At 42.5% G+C, this 16,444-nt stretch overlaps 2 protein-coding genes across 2 annotated transcripts in view; one reads left to right on the top strand and one right to left on the bottom strand.

Moving 5' to 3' along the window:
- The window catches only part of Rab14 (RAB14, member RAS oncogene family), a 28,435-nt gene extending 23,487 nt beyond the window's left edge, over nt 1-4,948 (top strand). Inside the window, exons 6-8 of the mRNA XM_005345985.2 lie at nt 1,415-1,502; nt 1,827-1,857; nt 2,757-4,948. Of these exons, the coding sequence (XP_005346042.1) occupies nt 1,415-1,502; nt 1,827-1,857; nt 2,757-2,934 (297 nt within the window). The 3' untranslated portion in view covers nt 2,935-4,948. The remainder of the gene's footprint in view (nt 1-1,414; nt 1,503-1,826; nt 1,858-2,756) is intronic.
- Nucleotides 4,949-6,588: 1,640 nt separating this feature from the next.
- Nucleotides 6,589-16,444, bottom strand: part of Cntrl (centriolin) — an 85,266-nt gene continuing 75,410 nt past the window's right edge. The window contains exons 35-44 of the mRNA XM_013346058.2: nt 15,440-15,513; nt 13,686-13,874; nt 13,060-13,285; nt 12,311-12,516; nt 11,150-11,290; nt 9,458-9,721; nt 9,227-9,289; nt 8,516-8,722; nt 7,179-7,248; nt 6,589-6,882 (exon numbers count right to left, since the gene is read on the bottom strand). Coding sequence (XP_013201512.1) covers nt 7,195-7,248; nt 8,516-8,722; nt 9,227-9,289; nt 9,458-9,721; nt 11,150-11,290; nt 12,311-12,516; nt 13,060-13,285; nt 13,686-13,874; nt 15,440-15,513 — 1,424 coding nt within the window. The 3' untranslated portion in view covers nt 6,589-6,882; nt 7,179-7,194. The remainder of the gene's footprint in view (nt 6,883-7,178; nt 7,249-8,515; nt 8,723-9,226; nt 9,290-9,457; nt 9,722-11,149; nt 11,291-12,310; nt 12,517-13,059; nt 13,286-13,685; nt 13,875-15,439; nt 15,514-16,444) is intronic.

Genomic DNA, 16,444 nt, shown 5'->3' on the forward strand with positions numbered 1-16,444 from the left:
TGTAGCTATGGAGCCTGTCCTTGAACTAGCTCTTGTAGACCAGGCTGGCCTCAAACTCACAGAGATCCACCTGCCTCTGCCTCCCGATTAAAGGCATGCACCACCACCACCTGGCCTTAATGACCCCCCCCCCTCGGTTTCTCTGTGTAACAGTCCTGGCTGTCTGGCTGTCCTGGAACTCACTTTATACACCAGATTGGCTTTGAACTGACTAAGATCCACCTACCTCTGCCTCCCAAGTACTGGGATTAAATGGTGTGCACCACTGCCGCCCGTCTAGATTTGATTTATTTTAATTGACTATTTTTAAAGTGTCATTATTTTATTGTTTGGTGACTATGAACTATATATGAGCATTATTTTTCATTCTCAGTGGTCACTGGCTCTTTGATGAATGTTCTTTATTGTACAAGTTAACTTGTATGGAAATGATACTCAAGAAAAATTGAAAGTGGAACAAAGAGCCAAGCACTAATTTTATATAGAAAAAATGTTGGGAAGCACCTTTTTGTTGAAATCATTGATTCCTAACATATTTGTATCTGATTGGAAGGGGCAGAGAGGTAAAAGAGGGGCTGGCGTCTTTCCTTTTTATTTCCTGACATAAAGACCAAAACCCCTTTGTTTCCCAAGGCTACCTTTTTTTTTTTTGTCTCTAACTTTGACATTAATTTTACTTGTGTTGGTGACTCCAAAGTAGACAATAGAGGTGTGATATTTGACCAAGGATTTGAGCCTGTTGCATATGTACCCCATCTCCTGCCTCTTCCACAGACAGACACAAACATTGGTGATCAGTTGCTAGAAGTCTATACCTCTCCCGGGATAGTGTCAGCAAGGACAGAGTTTTGTTTCCAGGTCACAGTTTGCATTCTTTTAGGGTTCTAATGCTCTTTTTGCTAACTCTTTGCCTTAACCTGCATTTAGTGGAAGATTTACTGTGACCCTGAAGGAACTGAACTAGTGGTTTTAAGCTTCCTCAGGGTCCCAGAATCTTTTGAGACTCTGAAAGCCACACGCCTTCTCCAGGGGATATTGATGTTTACCGCTCGTATGTACTTAATTCTAGGGCATTTTTACTAATATTCTTTGGCCTAGACCAGGGAACAAACTGGTTGTGGGCCACAGTCACTTAATAACTTGTTTTTGAGTGGTTTACTTTTCTATAAGGGGTCTGTAACAACAATAAAGACAATATTCAACAAAAGCTGTATGGGGACCACAAACTTGAAAATAGAGTTTATGTTTTTACAGCAGGTTGTCAAACCCTGGCCTGATTTGCTGCCAGAGTCTTTCCTAGTGCAAACCTTTATGGGTACTTAGGGCTCCTTTTTCTCCTGTCAGGACTTCTGTATTTGAGAATTTTAATCGTTATTTTTGTTCTAAGGTGTCTTTTCTTCTGTTCACAATTTAGGTAATAATTCTCATAGGAAATAAAGCAGATTTGGAAGCACAGAGAGATGTTACCTATGAAGAAGCCAAACAGTTTGCCGAAGAAAACGGTGGGTTTAAGACAGCATTCATCATTGGGAAAGTATTAAAGGAAAGGTGATTTTGATCATGCAAGTTATTGGATAGTTTCTTTTCTTCTTTTTTTAATGTGGACTGTTCAGTACTCTCATTGAGGAAATAAAGTGTTTCTATGATGCATGTTAGTAGTAGTGCAGCTACTGAATGACAGGCACAGATCTGCCCTGTCGCTCAGATGCGTGTTCCTTCCTAAGTACTGTAGCAGGGGACTGTCGGTGGGGGCCTTGTCAGGCGTGACTGAAGAATTCTCTTGGCAGTCTGCAATGGCCTAATTATAGTCTGAATTTTATTTTTAGGCTTATTGTTCCTTGAAGCAAGTGCAAAAACGTAAGTATGGCTGAAATGTAGATGATGTTTTCAGTTACATGTGGGTTCTGAGTAGAACCGTGTGCTGTGTAAGTGGATGGTAGACATGCACATGAATTACACTGCAGTGAGGGTGTGTGCATTCCGTGTCAGGAAGGACAGCAGCAGACGCTTCTGTTTCACATTGCAAGAGAATGCGAAGTTCTGTTCCTTCAAGGTTGTAGCTTATTGTGCCCGGTGATAACCCGGGTTAATAAATGAAATTATGCTTACATTTCACAAGTGTTTGACTTTCACAACCAAGGTTGACCAACGTGTTTACACAGTACTTGTGATCACCTTAAGGAATGATTCAAGGACACACTCAGTGGCTAATGAGGTACAGTGAATATTTCTGATCATCCTTGGAGTCCCAGCATTGATCCCAGCACTCCCAGTTATAGTTCTCTGGTATCACACCAGACCAACCTGTTTGAGTTTATTTACTTCTGCTGTTAATCCCAAGAGAACTCATGTGTGAACATGGCTAAGCATGACTGTGTCACCACTACATGATAAAAATCACAAAACGATGGAAACCTGGAATCCTCTCAGTATATTTGGAGAAACTTTAGGTTCTGCTCTCATGAGAGTGGCTATCTCAGTCATCATGTAATATGCTAGCATAGCACTGCTGAGTAGAAGATTCAGTATACAAACCCAACTTAGAAATAGCTCAGTACTGTGTTGTATGCTCGCCACCAAAGCCATTTCCCACACTGTTCTCTTAGCTCAGTTTTTGGTAATCTCTTATTAGATGACAGTGGCTTAAGTGGAAGACATCATGGCGGTTCACTAAAGGTTAGCAGAAGGTCAGTGTAAATGTCTTATGTTTTCTAGAAAGCTGTGGGTTGTGAATAAAGTTGTTGATTGTCTTTTAGGGGAGAGAATGTAGAAGATGCTTTTCTTGAGGCTGCCAAGAAAATCTATCAGAATATTCAGGATGGAAGCCTGGATCTGAATGCTGCCGAGTCTGGTGTACAACACAAACCCTCAGCCCCACAGGGAGGACGGCTAACCAGTGAACCCCAACCCCAGAGAGAAGGCTGTGGCTGCTAGTGACCTCTTTGCTCTGGCCCTCATTTGACCTTTCACATCTGTCTGTTGGAAGCAGTACTTTTTACTGCCTCCTTGTCTTCTGTACATCTTACTGGGTTTAATTAAAAAAAGAAAAAACAACTCTTGTAAAAACAGTTTAACAATACTAAACTGCTAAACAACTAGTTGTAATCAGGTTCTCAAAGGCAAGTAGAGTAATAAATCTCTCCTGCATGGTAAATCTAGACTTTCCCCCTTTGATTGTCCTCGTGATAGGTTTGTCACCAATATGATTTAAACTGAGCACTGATGCGGGACTCGATTTTTACCTTCCCTTTTGGCAAGGCTTTGTCTCACTGTACGGTTTAAATTTGATCTCTTCAGCTTTTTCCCATCTTTAAACTGTTAAAGTATGTCTGTTGTAGCCAGAAAGTTCATTGCTGTGAAATGACTTCCAATGGCAGAGAAAAGGGAGTCTGTAACTGCTTGTTTTTGTTGGATAAATTCCCTGTTGTAGGGGTGGCATTTTTCTTGATGCGGTTTGCTTCTGTCTTAGCCTTGCACAGGGAAAAATACCCATTTATCTTTTCTTGTGCTTAATTAATAGCTTTATCTTTTTTTTTTTACACCATTTTATCCTTTTCTCTTTAACAGAACGTAAATATGTATAAAATTTGAAGGAACCTAACAATATCTTCTGTGTATATTATTTTAATGAAGAAAATAAATTGATTACTGGCATTGAAACAGTATAAAATACCAGTTTGTACAGTGTGACCTATATGTGACCATGTTACTCTCTTCCATCTCACACAAGGAAATAAGACACAACTTCAGTTTCACAAGTAATACTGGCTCCACCTTGGTGCTGGCAGTGTTTGGGGACAGACATAATGCTGGAAAGAGCTCCTGGCATCAGCGGAAACACTAGCGGATTCGATTCCATCTTTGCACTGTGGCTTACCTGCTGATTTTCTTAACTGTTCTTGTGTAATCAACAATGTGCTGACCTGCTTTTCTTTTTGTAAACATTTTGTTACAGGCTGCATTCTTGCCTTACTGTATAGAAAAAGGAAGAAGGCTGGGTTTAATATTGCACATTTTAAGCTTTTATACTTTTATCTTGGAATGGTCAACTTCTGGACCAGCTAGCCGGAACCACAGGTCTGCTGTTAAGGGATTTTAAATTGTGCATTTTTAACACTAAGGTGAAATAATTTAATGCTATCACTTGTGTTCATAGGATGAGGGGCTATTTTATGTCCTGCTAGTGTAAGTTGTTTAGTAAAAGGAAAAGTGTTTCTAAATGTGTATGCTGACATAAAGTTACTACTTTGCACTGGGTAGTCGGCCACAAAAAGAACACCTTGTAAGAGAAACCTTTAGAAGGCATCTGTTTTACTCAATTCTTCGTGGGTGGTTTCTAGAGTTGAAAGTGGCTGGGATTCAAGAGGTCATTGGAAGTGCTCACAGGGAAGCCTAGGCACATTATATAATGCTATCAGCTCAATGCTGTGTTTAAAATTCACATTTTAAATCCCTCTTTACCAGACACTAATGAAAAGGTACATCTTTCTGGATTATAAACGTGGTAGTTCCAGAGTTTTGTATAGTCAATGTTAAATAAAAGCCAAAACTGGAATGTGCAGAAAATAGGATTTGGTTTATTTGTGGATTCTCCTTTTGTCTTTGTTTAACTTAAAGGATTCCTGGAGTAGATTGGTATATTCTGTTAAAGACTTAGAGCAATCCATTTGCTTACACTGTTGCATCACAAGGGATATGCCCAGGGACCATGACCTGCTGGTGTGTGTATATATTTACAAAAACAAAACAAATCACCCATCGGGGTACAAGGTAGCAATCAAACTAAAGACGACTTCGACTTGTGTAGGTGCAATGCCCTGACTCCCAGTTACAGTGGGTCTTGTTTTTGTGACAGAAGGATTTATTCAGACTGCTGTACTCTTCGTTCGATGTAACAAAATGCTATTATCTAAATATTTGTAAATAAAGTACCTGTATCTAGATTAAATTGAACATAGTTGCATTATTTTTGAACTGTAAAGACTTTATTCAGTTTTTATTGCAGCATTGTGCTTAGTGTATGGCGAGGTCTGTGTAGCTTATAAAACTACTAATTGAGCTGGAGTTCCATCCTTGTATATTGTATCTTTTGAGGCCAGCACATTGGTGGCTAATAGTGTTCTCTTTACTGTATGTGGGGCCAAATTCTATTTGCATGTGTAACACCATGTAATAAACTCAGGAGTGTAAGATAGAGGAGCAAACTGTCATATTGCAACATCTGTGTGCCAGACACTGGGCAGAGTGGATTTGTTAATTTTTAACCAACAAGAGCTTGTGCAAGTGCTTGCTACTCTGGTGTTGTGACTGCTTTCACTATGAGGAGCTGCTCTGGTGGTGGTAACTAGTGCTCATCTGCATCAGCACTCCAGCAGCTTTGAGCTGTTTTTCTGAAGTCATAAAGTGTGGAATGCAGTGACAGATGGAGGAAGTTGATCAGTGGTGGTCACATTGTACTAGTAAAAGGTTATACAAGGTTTCTTTAGAAAGATGTCCTTTTGGAACTGGCAAGTTTTTCGTGTATGCAGTGGATCAAACCTAGGACTTTGCACATACAAGGCAAGCATTACGCCATTGACTTACATCTGTGGAAGGGCATTTTTGAAATCAGGTGTTTTGGTTCATACATTTGTTACCTCACTTTCTCAATAAGCTTATTGAGACTTTTTTTTTTTTTGCTTGTATGTCTGTTTTAAATGTGGCCTTAAAAGAAATAGATGGTTTAAGATCCTTCACCATAAACAGAAAAACAAAACAAAATCCAGATAGTTCCCATTCCTACTTATATGGAAGTAGAGATGAAGGACTCATGACAGTTACTTGGTTCAGGCCCAGAAAACTGTGTTCCCAGACCTTGTCCATAATTGTGATTAGCCCATGCCTTTAAGCATTTTGCAAAGATGTAAAGTGAAAGGAGAACAGGAATACAGAAGATATATGTTGGAAATACATGCCTTCTGGAACATTGTGCAGTAAGTAAGTAAGGTGTGACTCCCATTATCTCTGTTATAATTGTATTTACCGCGCATCTTAATGGTTCAACTGTAGCCAGACAGCTTACTGAGAATATATATTCCTTATTGTGAGGGGCTGTTGGGCAGTGCTGACTATGGCTCAAAGGCTGTCCAGTCACCAACATCATTAGGATGGTTAGAGCCACACAGCTTTGACAGGGTTGGTTGGTCATTTCTAAAGAGATAAGCAATCACAGTTGAGCTGTGAGAGTGCTTAAAGGTTGACTGATAGACATTTATCACCAGAGCTGAGTCTCCAGAATATAGTCTTGATGCTTTCTACCAGAGAATTACTATTTTAATAGGCTAAAGAAAAGCAGTCTTAAGTGCAGCAGTTTCCCGATGGAGACTTCTGAAGAAGGAAACACTCACTGCTAAGAAGATCAGGTAAAGATGTGAAAAAGGTTGGAAGATGTCATTGTCATAACCTGATGACTTACCAAAGAATGCTCTGTGAAATGTCAAACAACAGACCCAAGTTGGCTGTACCGTTTATTTTCATATTAAAAATAATTTTGGTCAGAATCTGAAAATAACTTATTAAGCCTTGGGGCTCTTAGTACATTCTTTTTTCATGGTAATTAGGCACACCAGTTATGGACTCAGGAGGAACAAAAACTTTCCAAGGCTGGGGGAGAAAAATATTCTGGTTTAGACTTTATACATCTAGTCCCACAGGTACATGTAATTTACAAAAACTTCAGTGTAAACAGTACAAACACGAACTACAATGCATTCTCAGAGTCTTTGATTCACAGGATCTTGGTAATATATTGACATTCCAATTAGGAAGTGAGGTAGGAGAGTAGTTGTTCCCTCTTAAGCTCACACAAGACCATATTCCTGACCTCGGCCAAGGCTTCTTTTCCTACAGAAAGAAGAAGCAGAATTAACCCTCTTTAGCAGGAAAAGGCTGTAGAGAATATGGTTGGTGTGATGACTGCTAAAGTAGCTTGCTGAAGGACCTCTGGAACCTATTCTGTAGTGCCGGGGACTGAATCTGGGGATGTATATGTGCTAGGCCAGGGCTCTACCATTAAGCCCAGTTTCTAGCCCCAAAATGTTGTAAGATAAACTTTACGAAATAACTAAAAGGTGACTAGTTCTTTCCTGGAGCTGCCACACTTACAAATCTTCCAGTTAAATGCAGGGCTGTTAACATACCCTGCAAGCAGGAAACTCAGCGGTGGTAACTGTGTGGCTCTGATGGACCTTGCAGAACTTGGAAGGAGCTCTGAGAAAAACGAAAAAGTTTTAAGCACAGAAGCCAGCCCCCAACCCCAGCCCAATTCAAGGCTTCATCTCTCACTGGCCCAGATGACAGCCTCAGACTGAAACAGTGCCCATAACTCACCTGCACCTCTTACATAGAGCCCTTCAAAGCTCATGTATTTTTTTGTACCACAGCCTCAGGTTCTTACTAAGCACTTAACTGAGTCCATTAAGTTCTGGAGGGCCTTTACCTGACTTGTCTCCACTACAGGTGTTAAGGTAATCTTACTAAAGTCTCAATCCTGCTGCTCATTAGTTTTGTGACTCATAAGCTATTTGCCCTCCTTAGGCCAATTAAAGAAGCAACTGTCCTTGGACATTTCTTGTGTTTTACACTTGGGACACACTGCTTTCTGGTAAAGGTAGGTTAGCCTGTATGTCCTGATTTGTCCTTTGCTATATCCTTACCTGTCATCTACCATTTTATATAGTACCTTACCTACATAAAGGGACAAAATGTACCTTCCAGGATGTAAAAATTAAATGGGATGTTGATTGTACTGTGTTTAGCATGTTGAGCCTGGAAATGGAAGCCATTTTCTGCTCATCAATAATGTGCTACTGTTGGCCTGTTCAATGAGTTACTTTATATTCTTGTTAAATGGTTACTAAGTCCCACACAGAAACCATTGTGAGATCCAGAGTTTACAGTAGACAGTGAAGAGGTCTGCATTCAAATGTCTTTTGAGAATTGGGCACCACCTAAAACCCAGGGAAACCCAGACTTGACCTCACAGGTCAAAGTTTTTACTTCTAAAAATGTGTTACAGCTTTTTTGCCTGCATGTAAATATCTGCACTATTTGGGTGTCTGGTGCTTGTGGAGAAAAGGGTGTTGGGTCCTCTGGAACTAGAGTAACAACAGATGATTGAGAGCCCCCATGTGAGTGCTGGGAACTTAGTCCAGATCCTCTGGAAGAGCAGCCAGCGCTCTTAGCTGCTGAGCCATCTCTCCAGCACTGAAGGTCTAAGTTCTACATTGATCAAGTAGAAAATAAGGAAATCTAGAAGTCAAGGACACAGACAAACTGACTGCATTTCTCCTGGGTCATCCTATCCAGTTCTAGTTCACTGACTAAGCCACCAGCCTAGGTGCAAAACGACTAGGTAAACTTTCCCAGAGATTTCCAAGACAATTGACAGTGACATTAGATCCCACGTCTTGGGTCACCAACCCCAAAGTTTTTAAGTATCTAGATGACACTAGACTCTTAAGAGTGTCTCTCTTACCTGACTTTGTCCAAGTTGGGAGTCCTCCACAAGGGATGATTCTAGATGAGACAGACTAGGTGATGACGTTGAATCTACAGAGGTACTGGTGACCAGTTCTCCTAAAGCATCAACTTGTCTCCTCAGACTGTGTAAGGTGCCCTCTGTCTGCCGCTTCCCTTTGATTAACACTTCTGCTTGCTTAGACATACAGTGTCGAAGTTGAGCCTGAAAAGTGTTACCAGATACGGGGTTTATACAAAAGAAATACACCTGAACCATTACTCAGCTTCATCTTTGATAAGCAAGTCTGACTTCAATAAACAAGAATGAGGGCGGGGCATTTTAGTCCTTGCACTGGGGAGCTGAGGCAGGAGAGCCCCAAGTTCAAGGCCACCTTATAGCTGTGCCATGGATGCATTTTATAGGTTAAAGAACACAACTGCACATCAGAATTGTGGACTGGACCGAGAACCCTTGCATGTGCTAGGCAAGTATGTACCACTGAGCTATATATCCAAGGCCCTAGAATTCAAATGTTTTTTTTTTTTATTGATAGCTGTTTACTACTGTGTGATGTCAGCTTCTCTGAACTTATACAATTGATCTTTAAACCTCTTAAGTGCTGCAAAAGAGTGGACTGAGCAGTATGTGGGCATGGGAACGCTTCTCCACTCCTGCCAAGTGCCAACTATCTCATATTGGCTATTTGTAATTTCTTAAAGAAGCAACCTTGAGTCGATCTTCACGGTGGCGCAGTCTCTCACGGAGTGCTTCTCCACGCCAGTGTTCATCCTTTTTCAGAAAGGAAAGAGATCAATGAGTCACCAACTGACATGAGTGGGAGCCTACCATCTTTCCCTCCTACCCTGGCACCCCAAAATCTGTTTTTAGCTTTCCTGGGGGAGGTGGGAACCAAACCATCACTCTGTGAAGCCCAGAGAAGAGCAGGACAAACTTTACCATGATGTGAACTTGGGAAAAGTTAGATTTTTCTTCAAAAAGTCTCTCATTCGTGGTAAATGGGAAGTTCTCTTTCAAGCTTTCCAGCTCTCCTAAGTTTTCGTTTCTTTCCAAAATAGCTGCTAGATCTCCTGGTAGTTCTGGAAGAAACTGGTTGAGATTCTTCAGACTGGTTCTGATTTCGTCTTTCACTTCAGACTTAAGTGTCCTCATTGCATCACTGATTTCCATTTGCCTTCTCTCCAAGTCTTTTTGGTTTGCCATCTAAAGAATGAATTGGAGTCAAACACCAGGGTGCTTAATGTGTCTTATATTGAAGGATCTACAGATACGGGGCTGGCTCATTAGTAAAGTGCTTGCTTTGCAAGTATAAGGACACACAGACTGGGCAAGGTGGGGAGGCAGAGACAGGTCAGTCTTTGGAACTCCCTGGCCAGCTTGGCTAACTAGTGAGCTTCTGGTTCAATGAGAGCCCCGTCTCAAGTCAGTAAGAGCAATTAGAGGAAGACACCAAGGGTCCTTCTGTCTTCTACATGAACCACTAAGTGTAAGCAACACCCATATCCAGACTATTTGTTACCCTAATACCACACATGCACACGTCACACAATACCCTAATACCACACGTGTGCACACACCTACCACACAATACCCTAACAACATACAGTAAGTAGTGCTCTTCTGTGGCCCATTTCAGTTCCTGCCTTGCGTTCCTGCCTGACTTCCCTCTGTGATGGAGTGTGACCTGAGAGTTGTAGGGTAAAATAATCCCTTTCCTCCCCAAGTTGCTCTTGGTCATGGTGTTTATCACAGCAATAGAAACTCTAAAGATAGCAAGGTAGATGTCTTCTGAGGAATGACACCTGAGTTTGATCTCTGGCTTCCAGCTGTATGTGTACACATGTAAATTACACACATCAGTGCACGTGTGAGCACACACATACATGCACACACACTATAAAAAGTTGAGGGGTGGAGGGAGGTATTGGTCAGTCAATAAAGTACTTGGCTTGCAAGCATGAAAACTTGAGCTCAATACTCAGAACTCATATAATGTTGAGCATAGGGACACGGGTAGTCCTAGTGCTGGAGAAGTGGGGGCAGGGCCTCCTTGGGGTTCCTGCCCAGCCAGTCTAGTCTAATAGGTGAGCTCTAGGACAAGGAACCCTGTCTAAAGAGACAGGGCTGGGTTTCCTGACAATGATTCCCAAGGTGTACTCCAACTCCACACATGCATGGACCTGCACACTTAGGAGCCTGTGCCTGCACACCTATTTTTTAAAACAGTTAGTTGAGCTGGCTCAGCAGGTAAAGTTAAGCCTTCCAACCTGAGTGGAACCCCTAAGACCCAGTAGGAAGGAGAGAACTGGCTTCCTCAAGTCGTCTTCTGACCTCCACATGCTTGCCATAGTGCGTGTGTGTGGGATGCACTCACACACAACACAAATAAATGTCATTTTAAAAAAAGCTAAATGAAAATAATTTTAGAAGTATATTTTTAACCAATACCTTTTCCTTAAGTGAATGTCTAAATTTTAGTGCTGTAAAAGATTTAACTTACGGAATATTCTTAACAATAAACTTTTCACAACTCCCACATGCAACATATAAAGTCTGCCTGAGCCCTGGGGAGGGGTGTAATAGGCCCACATGGTGGCCCAGGCTGGCCAGCTGGGCTTTGGGGGTGAATACCTGTTTCTTGAGCTCCAGGTACTCATGCTGCATCTGGCTGAGCTCCTTCATGAGGCGTTTGGCCCGCTCATGGTTGTCCTGGGCTACCAGTTCAATTGTGGCCATTTCCTTTTGCATGCAGCTCTTCTCCTGTTTTTGCTCCTAGCACAGAGGGAGGCAAATTCTTTGTAGTCACTTATGGGCAGTTGTAGTTACTGGCTTCCACACTCACTAGCGTTGTAACCACCTCCGTTTCTACAGCTGCAGAATGGAGCTAAGTCTATCTGCATTCTGGAGGCAGGTGGGTGTAGTGTGGCCGGGAGAATCCCAAAGTTTGAACCTCGGATCTTTAGCACTATCTCTGACAAGTTACTTCATGGGTAATGTGTATGTGGGGGTTATTTTATTTACTTATGTATTTGTGAACAGGGTAGGTAGCCATTATGTAGCTCTGGCTGACCTAGAACCTACCATGTAAGACTAGGCTGGCCTCAAACTCAGAGATCTTTGGCCTCTGGTTCTGAGTGCTGGGATTAAAGGTGTGTGCCACTGTGCCCAGATTAAATTTCAGACATCTAAATTCCATCACCTTGTCTAGTCCTAGGTGTAAGCACACACCCTCTGGGAAATGCATCCAGATTCCTTTCATACAGCAGATTCCACTACTCCCTGCAGAGAGCAGGGAGAACCCATTCTTCAGAAATCCACTGTGCTCATTGCTCTCAGTGATGTAATTATCCCTCCTCTAACCAACACACCTAGTTCAAGGGTAAAAGCGTGGTACACCGTACTTCCTGATTTTTGTATATCTGATAAAAGCCAGTGTTGACCAAAAAGGGCAGAATGCAGCTATACAAAGGTTCCTACCAACCCAACACCTGGCAGCCCACAGTGGGCTGAACACAGTGCACAGCTCTGTGGTGTGCTGATACTGTCCACAGGATGGCCCCCTGCTGGCAGCCAGAGCTGCTCTGGGGCTAATGACCAAGTCTCAGAAAAAAACTCACCTTGTGCTTCAATAATAAATTAGGATTAAATATACCAATAATTACCATTGGGTTAGGACCTTGGTTGATGAGTAATTTATTTTCTCTCCAGTGAAGCAGTGGATAAGTAAAATGTATATGTCAATTCAATGTAAACCGATTGTTACTCTAGACTTCCAGGGTAGCAAATACTCACTAGAAGGTTTTTCTCTAGTTGGTTCTGCTGTATCTTCAATGCTTCCTTTAGGCCAGCCACCTGCTTCTCCGCCTTTTTCCTTTCTGTTAAGAACTGATTTCGCAGTAGGCTGAAATCTGCCCTCATAGCGTCTGCCTCTTTCTGCAGGGCCAACAGCTCACTTGACTTCTCCATTAGCTGCTGTTCCCGTTCTGAAAGCTCCTGTTCTGGAATGTGATCATGTTTAGTAGGTTTGGCCAGAGGCCCTGGTGCAGCTGTGGGCAGAGCTTTCTACCTCATGGACAGGTTGTCTTACAGTGGTGTTACCCACTCTGCTGTTTTCCTCTAGTACCTGGTTTTACAAGCCTGCCCATGGGCTCAAGAAAGGCTCACCAAGAAAGCAAACTGATTCCAGAATGGATCCCTATACTCAACCTTCAGTGCTGACACTGTATTTCTGAACAGCTGGGGTCAAATCCACCCCACATGCACAGCTCCCAAAAACTTGCCCTTGAGAGTCTAACTTCCTATTTTCCCACTCATCTTCCTGGATGATGAAGAAGGGCATGAAGAGACACTTTGGCCAGTTTTAGGGTCAAGCCTCACCATAAGGACAAATTCACCGACCTCCCTATGGCCTCAGCCATCTCTCACAGGGCTGCTGCCCTCCTTCAGCCTCCTTAGACAGGCCAGGGTCTGAGTCTTTCCACATACTTCACAAGATGAACAGAACAGCACTCCACCCTGTCACATCCCTGCAGGGTACTTACTGGCCTGGGATAGCGTCTTCTTCAGGCTCTCACTGCACCGCTCCTCTTCCTGCAGGGTCCTGAGGCGTCCTTCGGCTGCCGACACGTCTGTGAGCAGCTGCTCCAGTTTGAGTTTCTGCTCTGTCAGCTCCTTCTCCAGCTGCTCTTGCTGCTGTATCAGGGTCACTTTACCAGCCTCTAGCTTCTGTTCCTCACTTTCTCTTTCCTTCTGGAGTTTTTGAAACATCTGAATAGAAAATCACCTTAGTCAGTCATATAGGAATAAGTGTCCCTGATGATCCTCAAAGAGATTCCAGTTCAAAACAAAGGAGAGAGAAGTTTGCAAGGGGAGAGGGGAGGCAGAGACAGACAGACAGCGAGAAAAATTGTCAGTGCCTTTATAAAGATGAAGCAGGGTCTGGAAAGCCACCTGGCCACCATGAGAAGAGGATGCAAGGTGCTAATTTATTAGCATGTGGCCATTAAGATCTTTACAGGACCAATGCTTGAGACTGAACAGTCCATAACTTAGACTAATCAGAGTCAGTCACCCAGGAGATGCACACAGGGCGGTCTGATCTTGGGTTAGGAGGTGGGAGGCACGAAGCTCTCATGAAATGCAGAACACCCCCTTTTCTGTGCAGTACCGCTTCTTGCTGGTCTAGCTGGAGTTTGCTCTCTCTGATTTCATTCTGAAGTTCCTGAAGTTGCTGTTCTTTAGTCTCTGTCTCTTTCTGGCAGTTCTCAAACCTGGCAATCCATTTGCTGATGTCCTTCTGCAGCTGCCCCTGTTCACTGAGCAGAGCATTCTGGCGCTGGGTGGTGTGGAGCAGGTCCTTTAAATGAAAGAACACATTGGAACTCTTTACAAAGCCACTTCCTAAGGTGACCACATCCTTTACTCTCAGCAAACTTAACAGAGAAGTGCCCAGAACTCAGAGTTAGCCCCCGGCTTGCCTTCTCTCAGTGCCTACTTAACAAGGAAGATGGCAAGGAATGGCAAACCTCACTAAAGCTTCAGTTGCCCTGTCAACAAGATGGGGATAAACAGCACTCGGCAAAAACCTCAGGACTGCTAGGAAGACGAAGAGAAACTACAAACGAGGGCTAATCCGTTTGTTACTATCTGAAATCTTTAGACAGGTTCAAAACTTAGAACAAATTTGAAAGAGCTTTATTTTTTTAATTATTATTGGTTTTTTTTTTGGTTTTTTCGAGACAGGGTTTCTCTGTGGTTTTGGAGCCTGTCCTGGAACTAGCTCTTGTAGACCAGGCTGGCCTCGAACTCACAGAGATCCGCCTGCCTCTGCCTCCCGAGTGCTGGGATTAAAGGCGTGCGCCACCACCGCCCAGCGAGTTAGCTTTATTTTTAACAGAAAAAAATTTAAGAATCTGACATACAAAGATTTTTTTTTTTTTTGAGGGCTGGAGAGATGGCTCAGTGGTTAAGAGCAATGGCTGTTCTTTCAGAAGACCCAGGTTCAATTCCCAGTACCCACATAGCAGCTCACAACTGTAATCCCAGTTCCAGGGAGACCCAACAGACACACATGTAGGCAAAACACCGATGCACATAAAATAAAAACAAAAAAGATTTTTGAGCCAGGCCTCAATCCCAGCACTCGGGAGGCAAAGACAGGTGGATATCTGTGAGTTCGAGGCTAGTTTTGGTCTACAGAGCTTGTTCCAGTACAGGCTTGAAAGCAACAGAGAAAAATCCTGTCTTGAATATCCCCCAACAAAAAATTGTCTTAGAAGTTTTATGTTTTCGAAACACAGAATTCTAAAGGTAAAAGAAAAGAATTGAATGTTTCATCTAATTTCCTGAAGCCCTCTGAACCCTAAACTGTGTGTAGTCCTGCTCTCACAGGCTGACCCTGAGTGACCAAGGTCATCAGAAGCTGCACTAGGCGGCTCCTGACTGGATGCATGGCTCCAATTGACACCTGCTCTGCAGTTCTGTGAGCAGTCTCATGGGAGTGGGGAGAGCACCTGTGCCATAGGTCCCCATGTCCTGGTAGAGGCTTTAGGAACTGCTGTTTGACTCTGGTCTAACTACTACCCTACTTCTTCCTAGCTTTGGGTCAACTTGAACCAAGTGCTAACACAGACCAGAGAACCATCCCAGGACCAAAGCCTTATTTGAAGGCAGTGCTGTGTAGGTAGATAGCCTTAAGGAGCTGTGTAGGTGGCCCATGGTGCTGCATAGGTGGCCCTATGGAGCTGTTTAAGAGGCTATATGGTGTTGCGTATGGGGCCCTAAGGTGCCGTGTAAGGGGCTATATGGTGATGTGCTGGTGGCCCTATGGTGATGTGCTGGTGGCCCTATGGTACCGTGTAAAAGGGGCATACAGTGCTGTAGTGCCAGCTGAAAGAAGACAATTATATTTGTGAACCTTACCTGCTTTGCTACATTCAAATGGTCTTGGGTATTATCTAGTTCCTCCTGTAGCGAGTTTATGGCTTCCCGTTTATCTACAGAAACATTTTCATAAAATATTATTTATAGATATGCATATAGTTTTTCTCTTGAACCTCCTCAAATTTCATCAGAACTAAATTTATATTTATTTCTGTTAAAACAATGACAATGCTACATTACCTTATTAAAGGGCAAAAGACATGTACAACCTAGGTAGGGTTTTCAAAGATTTCCATATTTTCATGTTTCAAGGAATTCACAAACACTTAGATAATAATGTTGGTTAAATTAGTGGTTTAAAAATGGGTGTACTGCACGTTACTTCTGGAAATGTAAACCTGGCAGACTCTTTCATGAAGACAATGCATAGATAAAATTGGTATCTATTACTAGCTCTGCGATCTTTAGTAAACTGAAAGAAATTAAGCCTCAGTATCATTACCTATAAACAGATAACGGATAAAATACTGCTTTCTATGTCAAAAATGCTACAAAGGTTTTGTTTGCTTTTGAAACAGTGTCTCATTATGCAGCCCAGTTGGTTTTAACCTTAATGTTCCTCCTGCCTCAGTCTAATGAGTACTGTGTGTGTCACCAGATCTAGTTTTGTCACATGGATCAAAAATGAGACAGTACATACATCATGACTAGAACATAATAAATGCTTAATAGCTATAAATACTTAGCCATCTCTCCTAAATAAATGAACAAAAACATTTGGTAGTAAGAGACATTTCTACTATTTGGGTGCACGCACACACACACAGAGTTATGGCGTGAGGAGTGATGTCAACCTACTGTGTATTTGTGCAAGTGAGTATGAGCATGAGCCATGCAGCAATGTGGAGGACAGAGGTCAACATCTGGGAGTCAGTTCTCTCCTTGTATTGTGAGCTTGAAGTTCAGGTTGTCAGGCTTGATGCCAAGTGCTTTTTACCTATTGAGCCACCTCACTGGCCCAGAAGTAATTTTTATATAATTTTT

Source organism: Microtus ochrogaster, chromosome 4, assembly GCF_000317375.1.
Source record: "Microtus ochrogaster isolate Prairie Vole_2 chromosome 4, MicOch1.0, whole genome shotgun sequence".
Taxonomy (NCBI): Eukaryota; Metazoa; Chordata; class Mammalia; order Rodentia; family Cricetidae; genus Microtus; species Microtus ochrogaster.